The sequence below is a fragment of the Pituophis catenifer genome, unplaced genomic scaffold, assembly GCF_029215685.1.
Source record: "Pituophis catenifer annectens isolate HBS135680 unplaced genomic scaffold, rPitCat1.0.hap2 SCAF_2, whole genome shotgun sequence".
Taxonomy (NCBI): Eukaryota; Metazoa; Chordata; class Lepidosauria; order Squamata; family Colubridae; genus Pituophis; species Pituophis catenifer.
Window position 1 is genome coordinate 226,388,316 of NW_027256882.1, and position 16,454 is coordinate 226,404,769.

The 16,454-nt window shown below is 37.1% G+C and overlaps 1 protein-coding gene across 1 annotated transcript in view; it reads right to left on the reverse strand.

Moving 5' to 3' along the window:
• Positions 1–11,582: 11,582 nt before the first annotated feature.
• The window catches only part of DOCK8 (dedicator of cytokinesis 8), a 94,938-nt gene continuing 90,066 nt past the window's right edge, over positions 11,583–16,454 (reverse strand). Inside the window, exons 45-48 of the mRNA XM_070938629.1 lie at positions 15,359–15,502; positions 14,829–14,935; positions 14,181–14,351; positions 11,583–12,636 (exon numbers count right to left, since the gene is read on the reverse strand). Coding sequence (XP_070794730.1) covers positions 12,579–12,636; positions 14,181–14,351; positions 14,829–14,935; positions 15,359–15,502 — 480 coding nt within the window. The 3' untranslated portion in view covers positions 11,583–12,578. The remainder of the gene's footprint in view (positions 12,637–14,180; positions 14,352–14,828; positions 14,936–15,358; positions 15,503–16,454) is intronic.

Sequence of the window (16,454 nt, forward strand, 5' to 3'; positions counted from 1 at the left end):
TGCAAAAACAACAACCTGATTATTTTTTCTGTTTAATAAAAATTGTTCTTGCTAAGGAAACTTAAGGAGAATGAAATGAAAATATTTGGTTTAATACAATATGAGGGCAATGTTACGAGGGCACTTCTTGATGTTTTTCTAACAAAGTTTGTAATTTTATGTCATTCTTTAAAAACTTCATGTTTTTTTTGCAGCTAATGATACAAATTGTAATCCACAAATATGCTGTTTCAGTCAAAATTCTTATATGTTTTTTCACTCAAATATTTATAGCATTTAGTAATACTCGTATTGTGTAAATTAATCTAGGGGATTTTAGGATCCTTGCTGTGCTCAGTTGATTTACTTGACAAGTTTGTATTTCTATATTGTGATGTTTTTATCCTATTATTACATATGTAAACATAACCTATTTCATCTCTGAGCTTTTAAGAATCGTATTTGGATTCATAAAGGCCAACTTACAAGTTTATTTTCTATGTATATATTGCAGAAAACAAAGACCAAGATAAATTCTTTTCTATTTTTTCCCTCTTCCAGGTGTACATTCCAGAATCCAAGGTAGGAACTCAGGAAGCTGAATTCTTTAAGAGAATTTGCTTTAAGGCAAACTAGATAGTGGAGTTATCTAAGAGGAATATATTCCTTTTCTTAAAAAGTACAGAGGGAAATACGTTCCTTTTCTCAAGCATGTTTTTTTTTCTTTAAGAACCCCTGATGTGTGCCAAAGTAAAGGTGGAAGAATCTAAAACAAACTTTTATGTTTATTTTCACAAGCACTCAAAGCCTCAAGCACTTTAGTGACACCCGATGGAGAGTCCTCTGCAACCTATAATTTATCTTCTTCAGTGTTCTTAATACCTGAAACTGAAAAAGAACTTTAAAAAAAAAGCTTTCAAATACTTGGCTGTAGCTGCCAGGAAATATGAAAAAAAAATGTTTTTTAGAAGTTTCAGAAGCAGTAGAATAAAGTAGTAATATATAATCTCAACTTTTTTCTTTTACCAAGAAATATATGCTAGCCATTTCTATAATAATAAACCTACCTTATCAGCAAAACCCAGAATCAAAGTTTCTTTTTTTTTTTCATCTCAAGCACAAAGTCCAGAAGCGGTTTCCAAGTAAAAACAAAGTTGTATATAACTATATAAAAAGAAAAAAATTGTATGTTATTGTCTTACTCTGCTTCGTTAAAATACTTTTCTTTTTCTTTCCCTTTTTAGTCTACACTTTTTCCTCCTCACTTTTTCCTCCCCTATTTTCCCATTATTATCATTTTTCTTCATATTATATATTTTGGTAAACTAATAAAACTTGTAAAAGTTTATTTTTTCCAGGAGTGATTTTTACATTTAAAACATTCCCCTTAAGCACTATTTTATCACACTTGCAATTCACCCTGTGGCTCCTGTGATTAATTGATAGATTAAGTGCTGTCAAGTCTGTGTTAGCCATGTAGATAGATTTTTCTCTAAGAGGATATGTCTTTAGTTTAGTCCTTCAAGTTTTCTAACAGTCTAGCTTTTGTTCAAATGCTAAATCTGCAGAGCCCATTGAACCATCAAGTAGATGACCAGCCTGTTGTACATATGTGGTTTCTGTATGTTTCAGTGTTATCCCAGTTTAAGTAAGCCTTTCCCTAAAGCAGCTTGCTTATGTATAAACTTATTTCCTCCAAAGATCATCCATATATTCCCTTAAATCAGGGTGTCAAACTCAAGGCCCGCAGGCCAAATGTGGCTTGAGATGTGGTTGGATCTGGCCCATGGGGCCATCCTGGAAAATGTAAGTGGCTGTCCTGCATCACTTCAGCCTGGTCTCCCCATGTCACTTCGGCCGGGTCTCCCTGCGTCGCTTCAGCCTGGTCTACCCAATGCAAAGAGGAAACATCGGGCCAGCGTGCCTTCAGCCCAGTCTACCCAATGCAAAGAGGAAACATGCCAGCAGTTTGGGGAGTGGCATCAAGCTGGCCACACCCACCCAGTCAGCCATGCCCCCCCTGGTCCCCTGAGGTCAACCCCAGCCCTGATGCGACCCTCCATGAAATTAAGTTTGACACCTCTGCTTTAAATGGATTCTGTGCCTGCACAAAGCGTTATTTCGAGTAGTTTTAGCTGGTTTTTAGACAAGACAAAGGCCCTTGTCCATTCTGCATGCCAAAGGAGATGCCTTCTACCCTAAGATCGTCTCTGCTTCAAACAGTGACAGCACTTCCACGACTGCCTTCTAAATGAATGCCTAAAGGTTGACTCAGCCTTCCATCCTTCTGAGATGGGTAAAATGAAGACCCAGATTGTTGGGGGCAATATGCTGACTCTGTAAACCGCTTAGAGGGGGCTGTAAAGCATCGTGAAGTGGTATATAATCTAAGTGCTATTGCTATTGCTAAAGCTCCTTTGAATTGTGGATTTCTCAATTTCTTTTATGTTCAATTCATATTTATTTTGTTCCCTTTCCAGAATTGCTACCTGTTGCATCAATATGTGAAATGAGAGCAAATAACTGCCTTCTAAGTTCTAAGAGTTTGAACCTGTGCCTGATGCATTGGAGAGAAAAGCAAACTGTTAACTGGTGATTTGCCCAGGCAGATCTTTTTTTTTTTTTTTTTTTTAAAGAGCTGACACAAAAGAATCTTATCATTTGAAACCAAGAAAAATATGTATGGCTATATAGACCCAAATAAGGATTATGAGACAGAGTACCAGAGGTACTAACCTACCTAACTACTTTATAAAATAATCAGGAATATCTCGTATGGAAACAAATTTGATGCTACACTTACATAAAGCTAACACATAATGCTATGCTATGAGTTGTTTAACAATCCTGGATTGAATACGCTGCATTTGGCTAGAATAAATTCTCTTGTAATACACATCCATATGATCTTGGTTTATTTTCCAAAGAAATGTTCTTGAAGTTAATGGTAGATATTTTTTCATTTGGTGCTTTGCTGTAGCCATTGCGGCTCTTGTCAAGGCCTCTGAGCTCTTGTAAATAGCTGCATGGTTTTATTTTTCTTTTGAATAACTTGCTTGTTTATAGCTAATATAGAAATGAGCACAGCATCACTTTTTATATTCTATTACACGGTTCTGTTTTTTTCCCCTGATTGGGTTATCAGTCTGAGCCAATTATTACAAAGCTCTTAATTTCCCCCCCCCCTCTAAGTGATCGGGTTATCAGTCTGAGCCAATTATTATACTGAAAGTACCATAATATTCATCATTTAGTAGCTCAACCACCTCCACTAAAATTCTGGCAGATACGAAATGATCAGGACTTTTTCATGTTTATGGCAAACAATTATATATTTATTTAGTATAGCAGCCTTATATATTGGATTTCTATTCTCATAAATCCCAGCCTGATTATCTTGGAAATTATGGGACCACAGATAGAAGAGTGTTTTATATTTTGATTTCGTCTGGTGCTTCTTCAATTTTATTTTTGTTTGTAGCCAGTTCTTCTGTCTAGTATCTCTCCACACGTTAGTTTTCAATGACTGAGACAAAAAATGCATGGCAACACAAATCACCGTTTACACATTACAATGGCTTAATCAGTGGTGGGATTCAGCCAGTTCGCACCACTTCGGGAGAACCGGTTGTTAACTTTCTGAGCAGTTTGGCAAACTGGTTTTTGGAAGAAATCATTAGGGCAGAGAACCAGTTGTTAAATTACTTGAATCCCACCACTGGGCTTGATACACAGAATATCAAGCTGAAGCCATACCAGCTTCCAACATATAAGCCAATGCTATGAGACTCAATGTAGCATCATGGTTAAAGAGTGGGAGATTCAGGTTCTAGTCGGTTCTCGGCCATGGAAGCTTATTGGGTAACCTTGGATCAATCACTCTCAGTCAAATCTACTCACAGGGAAGCTGTTGTGGAGAAGCCATTTGCCTGATTAGTGTTATAGATTATCAATATAAAACAAGTATTTCTTACATTTTTTCTCAAGGCTATTTGAAAGGGGTCCCAAAAAGTCTGCAACTAAAATTCACCACTTAGTGATCAGCTTCCAATTTGTCACATATCAGCCTTGATAGTTTTGGAATTTTAGTGAATGTTTCATCCATAAATTGCCTCAAGAGTCTTTCAAACTGTCAACATTTGAAATGTTTCCTCATCTGCATTCTCAAAACATCTTCTTTCTTCATCTCCGGCTTGAGGACACAGTAGAGGCTTTCTCTTTTATCCACTCCGTTTGCAATTAAACATGATTTAAGTCCTTGTTTCACCCTTTCCGTTTTTCCTCAGGCCAACCACTTTTCGTTAATCCTTATTTTTGTTTACTGTTTTTTTTATAAAAATCATACCATTATAAGATATAGCTTTCAACAAGAGTTATTTCTTTCTTTATTCAGCCCCTGTTCAGTATAACTCTAATCATAATTACTCTGTTTTGTAAGCATGGGATAAAGAAAATAAAAAAACAAATCCTTTTCATCTTTTCCATTTTGCTTTTGAACTTATTTTTTTTCTCATTTTCTAAAATGACAGTTGAGTAATTTTAAAATTTGCTCATAAATGGATTTTAAATTAATATAATGGACAGGGTCTTTCATGTTTTTTATTCTTATTACAACTTTGATTACAGTATTGCAAATCTTCATGAATTGATCTTGGCAGATGAAAAGTTACAACTGCAACTATAACCCCAAATATTCTTGATTATCAGTTTGATTGATTGATTGATTAAATTCTCTCATTTTTCCATTAAGAGGTTTTATTGATGTTTACTCAAACATAAATAACTGTCTCTGATCTATATATATAAAAGTGAAATACCACTCATGCATCATGACAAAATCTCCAGAATAGTAAAGCCTACAAACTTGAAATTTGCTTCGTATGTTCCTCTTGGCTTCTAGGTGCTCACTAAGAAAGGATTTTTCGAAATGACCATCAGAGCATTAATATTTCCTATATTATTATTAACACGCTCTGATGCTAAGGAGTTCTATTCCCCCTCCCCACCTGAAAAGAAATCTGTTCCAAATGCAAAACACAAGCAGAGGAGAGGAGTTTCAGTTTCAGTTTTACTTTCCCAGCAGCAAGCAGCTTTACTACAGAACAGTTGAGCTAAGCCATGGCCAAGCTCCTTCCTGTCTCCTTCTTGCTCACACAGCAAATACTGTTTCACTTTCCAAACAGCCCTTTGGTGCTAAGGAATTCTATTCCCCCTCCCCACCTGAAAAGAAATCTGTTCCAAATGCAAAACACAAGCAGAGGACAGGAGTTTCAGTTCAGTGGTGAAATGTAAAATTTGTTACTACCGGTTCTGTGGGTGTGGCTTGGTGGGGGGGTAATGTGACTGGGTGGGTGTGGCCAACTTTTTTTTTTTTTACTTTTAAAACCATTTTTTCTACAACCTCTTCGGCCAAAGAGGTTGTAAAAAAATGCTTTTAAAAGCCTCTGACGATCCCACCTGAGTTGCCTGATCGACAGAGGCTTTTTTTTCTTTTAAAAACATTTTTTATACAACCTCTTCAGCCGAAAAAAAAAATGCTTTTAAAAGCCTCTGACAAACCAGCTGAGCCGCGCAATCATCAGAGGCTTTTTTTTTTACTTTTAAAAGCATTTTTTCGGCCGAAGAGGTTGTAGAAAAAATGCTTTTAATTTTTTTTTTAAAAGCCTCTGATGATTGCACGGCTCAGCTGGGTATGTGGGGTGGCAGGGATGTTTGCTACCAGTTCTCTGAACCACCCGCCACCATTGCTACTGGATCGGGTGATCTGGTCCGAACCGGGAGCATTTCACCCCTGTTTTAGTTTCAGTTTTACTTTCACAGCAGCAAGCAGGGGATAGGATAGGGGAGGCTTCTGTGGGGCAAGCCTGAGGGAGAGAAGGGGATAGGATAGGGGAGGCTTCTGTGGGGCAAGGCTGAGGGGGAGAAGGGGATAGGATAGGGGAGGCTTCTGGGCGGCAAGCCTGAGGGAGAGAAGGGGATAGGATAGGAGAGGATTCTGTGGGGCAAGACTGAGGGAGAGAAGGGGATAGGATAGGGAAGGCTTCTGTGGGGCAAGACCGAGGGAGAGATAGGCCGATTGCAATTACTCATTAATTTTCAAGCTATAAGTGTCAATTTATCAAGCGACACATAGTTTCGTAGCAGAGCATAGGTATTCAGCTAGTTATTAATAATTCTGATAAGTTTATGTACTCAGCAAACCTAAAGAAGACTAGACGGGATGGAAAAACTGGATGGCTGTTGTCTTCCCAACCCCCACCCCACCCCAAAATCCTCGTTACTGTATTTTCATTTTTGTACATTCTTAATGTAATAACAGAATATCCTGAAATGTAGAATATATTTTAAAATCTTACAAATCCTGGGTCAACCATAAGAACTCAAAACATACACTGATCCAGCTTTCTGTTTTCTGCTGATGTTTCCCTGGACTTATTCCTCGTGTGTACAATCTAAGGTAGGGAAGACTAAAAAAATACAAGCGAACTACTCAAATGGTTTGCTTCCATTACTATGAGTTTACATGGGATAGAAAGGATAGAATGGGATGATTCACAGTGGCCAGGGAGCATGGCTGGGTGGTGGCTGACTAGGTAGGTGTGGCTGGGTAGGCGTGGCCAGCCATGCCCACCCAGCCACACCCACCTGGTCACTGAGTCATCAGATCCTAGAAAGGAAGAGCAAGACTTTAAGCAAAGAACAGGACTTTGAAGAGCTCTGAAAAGAGACAGATGGAATTGAAGGCCAGACTAGACCATCTTGACTAAAAGCAGCTGTCTGAAGCTGAGAGATTATGTACAATTAGTTTACACAAGACACTAGGAACCTTTATCAGATTATGCCCCCCCCATACACATACAAATGATAAATGAATCTGTGTACTTTCCTTCCCATAAATAAAGCTGATAAATTCTCGGGGGTTGAAGTTGGACAAGTAATATCCAACTTTCTAAAAGAAGTGTAACTTTCATCACATTTTCTTGACTGAGGCTTAACATTTCATTTACCTCCCAGTTTAGGCTAATATCATAAAATAGTGGCTAAAAATACTGAACTTCACTAGCATGTACATTTGTTCACGAAACATTCAAAGGCAGATTATGCTACTTTATCACAATGCAGGTTCTGGACAGCACTTAGCAATTGGTGCATGGAGCTTGATACCCCCAGAGGATGTGGCTTTTAATACACAATCATACCATTTTATAGTTTGGATGGATCTATGATTGATTGGTAAGGAGAAAGATGATAAATAATGATAGATGATGGATAGATAGATAGATAGATAGATAGATAGATAGATAGATAGATGGATAGATGGACAGACAGACAGACAGACAGACAGACAGACATCATAGAGAGATAAGAGAGAATGAGATGATAAAGAGTTTTGACAAGTGGTTAAACCTACCGTCTCTCTTCTAATCCTCTCTCAAAACTTCCTCCAGGTTTTGCTCTACTTTGTGCAAATCACTGCAAGTTGCCCAAGCAAAGTAGGCCTGAGATTTAACAGTACTCATTTTGCCTATTAAAAAAAAACTTCCCTGGAGAATGGTTGTGACCTGCAGTTTGAGAAGCCATGCACAAAGTTATAATGTGGTTTGTCTAGTTTTAGCTTAACTGGGAAAGGTATTCTAGGAGCTGAAAGATGATAGAGGTCCATTTCATACAACATATTAAAGTATACAGCAATCTGTTTGGTTTCAGCTTAGCATGTTGGTGAACTAAACCACAACTATGGTGGTTTTTAAACGGCTTCTGGCTCATAGCTTGATGGTTTAACTCTTTCCCCCCCTGGGAAATCTCTTGCATTTGAAAGGCCTGCTAGCCAATGTTGCAAATAATTACTCCAGTGGCATTTTGCCTTGGTGCAGATTTGATAATGATGCCCTCAGAATCAGGTGGAGACAGATAGTAGTTGGCATAAAAGCTTGCTTATTTATTTCTGTTGTTAGATGTTAAGTGCTTGACTCAAAATTACTCTGGGTGACTCACATTATCAAACAGAAATAAAGAAGAACACAATAAACTATAAATAACCGAAATGGAACTCAGAACATTTGCAAAAACTTATCTGACAAGACTAAACATGTCTTCAAGGCCTTCTGGAATGGCTTTAGGCAGAGAGCCACACAGATCTCAAAGGGTATCTTATTCCAGAGGGTAGATTCTTGAACCAGCAGGGGTGTGTGTCTTTCTGGGGTTATATCAAAACAGCTTCCTTCGCTCTATTTGATTCTTCTTCAGAGTCCTCCATTTCATCTTGCAACTTTGAGTTGGGCCAAATTTGAAATGGCTTGTACTCCATCTCATTTCCATTCCTATTTTACTCAACAGTCCTCAAGGGCAAAAAGAATAAATATCAAAAGTATGACCCATAAAAATACCCCACAGAGCTAAGTGGCAAATAACAATGAGAGAGTAAGCTTGGTATAGTGATTAAGCATCAGGGTAGTAACCAGGAGACTGTGAGTTTTAGTCCCACCTTAGGCACAAAGCTAGTTGGGTAATTAGGCCAATCACTTTCTCCCAGTCCCAAGAAGAAGGCAATGGCAAGCAATTTCTGAAAAACCTTGGCAAGAAAATTGCAAGGACTTATCCAGGAAATCTCAAAGCAGACATAAATGAATAGAAGACAAAAATCTAATTATGTATCTTCCCAATAACTATAAGACTTAATTGCAAATCTGGAAGGCCAGAAGAACATGGTGTGTGAAATCTACAGCCTTGCTACTGATACTATCACTCTATAGCAGGGATGGGCAACTATGGCAACTTTATGGCTTATAGACTTCAACTCCCAGAATTCCTGAGGCAGCAGAGTGGCTTGGGAATTCTGGGAGTTGAACTCTGAGAGTTGAAGTTCATAGGTTGAATTATGGGAGTTGAAGTCCATAGGTCATAAGTTTCCATTGTTGTCCACCTTTGGTAAGAGTTTTTCTTTTTAAAAACAAGAATAGGGACTGGAAAGGCACAACATTTCAGTTATTCAGTTAGTAAAAACACCTAAAACTCTAGTGGGAGATATTTGTGCCATACATCTTGTCACCTATGAGACCCAATTTATCTGCTATCTGCTAAATGAATGTTCCTTTCCCATTTTTGATGGTACTCTGCCTTAACCTGTCTTTTGACATCTGCTATTTGCATCTTTCCCAGATGTTTTCTATTAAGGAATTAGCAATGGTGTTAGGATTACAGAAGAGGTAGCCTGAGCATCACCACTCAACTGTAACATTTATTAACAGAAAGAAATAATTTTTGAAATAAATAAGTGGTTCTTGCCCATATCTAATGACACCTGCTGGTTGTACTAATTGGCACAAACATTAACTTTACAAAAAGCAAAATTTTACCAATATAAAAATCAGAGTTAGGATTGGACCAAGGGGAAAATAGAAACTGCAACCAGAAAATGCCTTTTTATATGCCTTTATATAAGTCTCCTTCTAGCCAGTTTAGAGACCCATCCATGTCTTAAACGACTTAACCCTGCTTATCTTCTGAACTCAAATAAGGTCAGCCAGCTGCTTCTGTTTGTAGACAACAGGCTCAACGAAAGTTATATAGAAGACTTTGTAGGCTGTAAAGTCTCACTTAGTGCTAATAAAGGCACGATCCAACAATTGCTAATATTTTTATCAACTTAAGAATGTACACATTTATTTTTATTTATTGAAATTGGAAACCACCCGTCTCCCTCGTAGAAAAACTCTGGGCAGCGTACAAATCAAATATGATGATATAAAACAGCTCATAGAAGTTAAAATTTAAAAAGTTGCAACCCGATTCAAGTGTGTCAGATGTCATGTGAAGAATCTGTCCCACTGGCTCATTACACTGTATGTGTATTTTAATATAACACAGGCTAGTTAAGGCAGGTAAGTGGTTGACTTTCTTTTTTCTCTGCCTCGAGACTTTCCACAGCTATTTATAAAAAACAAACAAATGGCAAAGCTGAACACAGGAGTGAACAAATGGAATGTGTTAGGTCCCTTTCTCCATTCCGTGTTGATTTTGTATTCTTGAAGATATTCCAAAATACTTCAAGGGAGAGTGCTTTAAAAAAAAAGGCAGTTTGCTGATACATGCCAAGGCTCTTAAATTATTAGTTTTTAGGAAATGATCTCACTATTTGCTTTACCCAACTGACAATACAACATGATTAATGTAGAGTGCCACTTTAAAGAAGCTTCTGTGGACCTTTCATGTATTATTTTGAATAGTAGTAAATAAGGCTACTTGCTTTTTTTTTAGTTCAATTCAGCTACTGTCATTTCAAGTTAAAGAGAGCAATTTGTAACAGAAGAATAAGCTAGCTGAATACTGATGCCCAATCAGCAATTCTGAGATCTAATGCTACAGTAAAGAGAATTGCATATTGGCGAACATGGAATCCGGAGTTTAATGAAACCATGGAAACCAGGAACAGATTGATTACCCTGTCCATTGTCCTAAAGTGCTGTTCAGATGTAGACCCATTCCATGCTCACATTTAGTTGATCTGGAAAAAAAATGCATTAACTTGTGATAATTGGGACCAGAACTTTTTGTTGCTAAGTGATGTGGTTCTTAAAAGAGTCATCATGTGACTGTGCCCAATTTTGTAACCTTTTTTGCTGTGCTCTTTTAGTGAATCATACATTAATTAAACAAATCCAGTTTCTCCCAAGGACTTTGCTTGTCAGAAGCTGGTTGGGAAGGACACAAATGGTGATCATGTGACCACAGGACCGTGCAACCATTGTAAATACATGCCGGTTGCCAAACACCCAAATTGTGAACATGTGACAGTGAGGATGCTGCAATGATTATAAGTGCAAGGACTTAAGTCACTGTTTCCAGCACCAGGGCTAACTCACCATGGCCAACTCGCCACGGCTAATTCATCAAGGCCAACTTATCACAGCCAACTCGCTGCGGGACAACTCACCATGACCAATTCGCCACAGGACAACTCGCCACAGGACAATTTAACTATTCAATTTCATTATTTAAAATAAATAAAAAAATTATTTAAATTTTTGTCATTCACATTTCAATCTCTCCCTCTTTTTTCATCCTTTCTTTAATGATTCAATTCCACCATTTCTTTGATATTAATGTAACTTTTGTCCCACAGTGAGTTGTCCCACCATGAGTTGGCCATAGGGAGTTGTCCCACAGAGAGTTGGCTGTGGCAAGTTGGCCATGGTGAGTTGGCCACGGCGAATTGTCATAGACTCTTCCAGCACTGTTACAACTTCAAATAGTTGCTAAATGAATGTCTTAAATCAAGAACTACCTGCACCAAACAAGAGCACCAGTGCCAGGTCCATACATACAGCAAAGTAAGGTCTAGCACTGCTATGTATATATAGCTTCTTACTGCTAATGAACATATGTTGCTTAGAGTAGATGACATTTGTCAAAGTCTTATTCCACTGTCTTCTTTTTCAAATATGGAGTTTGGAAGATTAAAGAGGATAGTGCCACCGTATTTGAATAAAAAACCAGACAATGATTTTTCGTACTAAAATAATATTTTATTTCATTTAAAAAAATGTATATACTGATTTTAGATCTTAAAGTATAAAAGTGCCAAAATATTTAGTTGCCCTCAAAGACTTGGACATTTGACAACACTATATACATATACACAGGTATGTAACAGAAAAAAATATTTTTACCAAATATTCAGAAATATGCGATTATCAAGAAGCACTTCATATTTCTAAAATTATAATAAATCCACTACTAGTTTTATAATAATAATAATAGTAGTAGTAGTAGTAATAGTAACTCAATGTATATGAAGACCAGCACCAGCTAAAGAACTGGTAACTGTGAGTTCACATTGTTATGTACATAAAACTGTTATGTATATAATAACGTAGCTATAACAGTACGAAAAAATGTAATTAAGATGGGCTCTCCATTGTTATCAAATCCTATTACCCCAAGTTTATTAAACTTGTTTTTTTTATCCTTTTTGATAAAATAAAACCTCAGGTTCTATGACATAATTGCTTAACAGGCCCATTGCAATGCTACCTGTCAAGCATTTAAGATTGTTGATTTCATGCAACAAATTGGAATTGTACATATTCATAATTTACCTGTTAAACTAAATCAGATTTTACTTGAGCTAAATCTTGTTTGATTAAACTTTGTTACTGTTGATATTTGCACTCCCCGGAAAATCTGTCTATATAATTTGAATGTCATCTATGATTAAGTTAAATGCTTTTTATAATAATTCTGGACATTTTCATAGGACTGCTGTGATCAAAAATCCACAAAGTAGTCTTCACAGATATTCAAACATACAAAGAGGGAAGACAGTGCAACATCTGTTAACTGGCCTTTATATCTTTGGAGAAAATGCAGGAATATTTTCTTTGAAGGTACAAATATTAAACTGAAAAAAATCCCAGCAATCTGCCCTCTTGCAACCAATGGCCATTTTGACTCATATGTAGCGATTGCTGGTCATGTTATTGACAAAATGTGGCCATCAGGAATTGTGAGAAGAGCTTCCTACATGGCACACCAGCCAGTATCTTCCTTCATTTGATTCTGTTGCCGAAGGATTGCTTGTTTTTATAAGACTATTCTTCTTAAGAGTTCTGCGTGGGCAGTTCATACTTTCTTATACTAGAATTCTTGAAAGAATCTCTGAAATGAATAACAATTATAAAATAATTTTAAAATGTGAAAATGGAAATGTGTGAAGAGAGAGATTTTAAAAAGACAATCAAAGAATATTCAAACTAATGGTATGAATGGCTCAAGAGCAGAAATAAGGAACAACACAAATAGGGGAGAAGATAAAATGTAAAATATGTACGTAACAAATATATATATATATATATATATATGTTTTCTCAGGTTTTCGCGGGTGTTTGTATGTAGGTCTTTGGTTATTCGGGTCTTCTCCCACGTAAAATTGGAAGTGTCTTGGCGACGTTTCGACGAAGTCTCATTCGTCATCTTCAGGCTGGTGTTCTCGGCTTCGTGCTTCCAGGAGCAATGTTCGTGCTTCCAGGAGCAACATTGCTCCTGGAAGCACGAAGCCGAGAACACCAGCCTGAAGATGACGAATGAGACTTCGTCGAAACGTCGCCAAGACACTTCCAATTTTACGTGGGAGAAGACCCGAATAACCAAAGACCTACATATATATATATATATATATATATATATCTTAGCTAATTGTTTTAAGGGGGAAAAAGTTAAGCATTTATGGGTTTTTCAGGCATCTGAAACAAATATATAGAAATGTATAAAATTAAGGCTATTAGGATTAGAAAATACACTGTAATCAATCAATCAAAAGGGGACAATGAAGAAAATGAAACAATATGAGAGACATGGGGGGGAAGTCACAGTGGAAAGCAGACTATGAAGAAACATTTGTTAAAAAGAGGATATATTTATATGTTGTGTGTGATGTGTTTGTCATAATGTGTAGTAATAAAACAATAAAACTTTTAAAAAAAAAGAATATTCAGACTGCATATAAAGTCTTTCTTCCTTGGTGTCAATAGATGGAGAAAAAATATGCTATTCCCTTGAAGCAGAATTAATATATTTCTGAGAAGTACTTATTATTTAATATACACCTTGTTTTAATATTATATGACTGATTACATAGCTATATATTACTGTAATGTATTTATATAGTGCACCATCTTATATAGAAAGAACTGGAAGAAAAGACATGATCTATTCAAATATTGAATACTATGTTCATATAATGTAGCATTTAAATGGCTAGAGTATAAAATTTATATCCTCAAAATCCAGAGGATTTTGCCTCTATAGAAATGTAAAAATAGAAACACAAACCAGGCAAAAAATTAATTTGGAGAAAACAACAATAGGTTTTGGCTTTTTGCATTTTTTAATCTAGGCTAATTCTTTAAAAGCACAACTTCTTTTCAATTTAGAAATAGTTGAATTATATTGGCTGTATCCCAAAGATACATTTTGGCTTGGATGGAGACAGGATATATTCTCCGTGTAGCAATTGTAACTTAAATCAGGAACAGGTTAGTTTCTTTTCTGCATAAGAATTATTTCAGTTTATTGTGCAAATCTAATTTTATTAAGACACTATAAAACAATTCTGATGACTTGATCCTGACCGGATGCTCCTCACTCTCGTGTAACACATTTTTGATGCACTCAGCATCTGAAATACAATATAGTTTTAATACCTTGAAATACTGTTAAATTTCACAAGAGGTTTATATAGCTCTGGGATTTTCCTCCTAATCATTGGTCTGAGGCTGTTCTCCAATTTCTCATAGTTCTTTTTCAGTTCCTTATGATATTCTTTTTGCTCAGGGGTAATCAGGTGCCGGTTTTTTTCCAGTGCTTCTCCACACCTGTTGCCCAAATAATGGAAAAAAACATTACATGGGTTACACTTAAGCCATGTGTAGTAATAACAAACCCTTGGCCAGGATATGTATATTAGTGACCTCATTCTGAAAAAGTAGGATGGGGAAAGATGAATATTAAGAAGTAACCTACTTCTTATGTCACAATCAGAGGCAATCTCATTATTAGTTTTCCTTCTATAAATGTAGAAATATTATTTATCAATGATTATTCCATAATGCAGTGGAGATCCTGTGACTTTTTACATGTTAGCTGTATGCTCTCCCACCTTTTCTGTAGAAGCTTAAGGCCACCAATATGGGGTTATTTCTTCATTTCATCTCCATAACAATAAGCCTAGGAGGTTCATTGGATTGAATGATTAGCCCTCATTAGGAAGCCCTCTCACACCCAGATCTGCTAGTACAGACCAACTCAGGGTAATTACAAGATTAACTAATTTTTCTGTCCTATTTACTTACCTCATTATAAACTCTTTGAAACATAATCTCAGCTTGTTGTGATGTCGGTAAAATTTTGGATCATCTGGAATCTCCGCCAGAAACACTTGGGCTACCTCTAGTGGTCCCTTATTAAAATAACATTTTACTGTATTAGGGAAGTACATTTTGTTATCTATAGAAATATTAGCATGTAACACCCAGTAGAAGAACAAAAATCGGGCAATGAACTTTAAGGGAATTCCAGGTGCAATAGAATGGGCCAAAATAAAAAGAAAGTCAGCATCAGGAATCTACTTAATGGTAGCAAAATTGTAAAACTGATAACCTAGATCAGAAAGTGAATGCCAATAGATTATACAGCTGGTAGATCCTCAGGAATCATTGGGTGATGTCAGCAACAATGAAAAACCTACGTTTATTTCCAGAATGGGTATGTGCACACATAGTTATGACATTTTCGTCGTTGTTTTCCCAATATGCCAGTATGGCTGAACAAAAAAAACAGTACTCTGCAAAGTATAGGTATGTTATTATTTATCCTTATGTACCTGGTTAACAGTAGCTCCTACAGAACCTTGAAGGACCATCTGAAGCATTTTGGCATCTGGAGGCACTTGGTTGGTGGCAACTGCTAGCTCAAGGGTTTTCTTTTGCATGTCTTCAATTGCTACTTCAATTGGCATCAACACATACTGAAATCAAAGATAGCCCATTCATAAAGAAAATACAGACATTATAAAATAAAAGTCTGGAAGACAAGCATAGGGCTACAGAGTGGGGAAGGTCATCATATCACACATGTACACTGGAGTCGGGGGGGGTTCCCCCAAGAATTTGAGAGATTTACTCTGTGTTATCTCTAATACCTTTTTAAGGACTTGACTAGAATATCTTGTCTGCAAAGCATCAAAATTACTTAGTAAATGGCAATAGTGACCCTGCATTTTTTATATCTCTCTTTTGCTATTTAGGGATCCTAGACTGCGTTTTTGCAGTCTAGGTATTGTAGCCTCTACACCATGAAGTTATTATTATTATTTATTTATTATTATTATTTATTAGATTTCTATACCGCCCTACTCCCGAAGGACTCAGGGCGGTGCACAGCCAGACAATAAAAACACATACAATACAAAATTTAAAAAATAGAATAAAATCAAATTAAATAATTTTGGCCCCGACAAATTTAAAACCCCAAACTTTTAAAACCAATTTAAAATTGAATATATAAATACTAAAAGATATTTAAAATTTAAAAATCTTTTATAAAAGAGGGGGAAAATTAGGCCAGGCCGGCCTGGTGAAATAGTAAGGTCTTTAAGGCGCGGCGGAAGGTGCGCAGATCCGGGATCCTCCGTATCTCTGGGGGGAGCTCGTTCCAGATAGTAGGTGCCCCCACAGAGAAGGCTCTCCCCCTGGGGGCCGCCAGTCGGCATTGTTTGGCTGACGGCACCCGGAGGAGCCCCTCTCTATGGGAGCGTACCGGCCGGTGGGAGGCTATTGGTGGTAGTAGGCGGTCCCGCAAGTACCCGGGTCCTAAGCCATGGAGCGCTTTAAAGGTGGTAACCAAAACCTTGAAGCGCACCCGGAAGACCACCGGGAGCCAGTGCAGCTCGCGCAGGAGAGGTGTTACATGGGAACGCC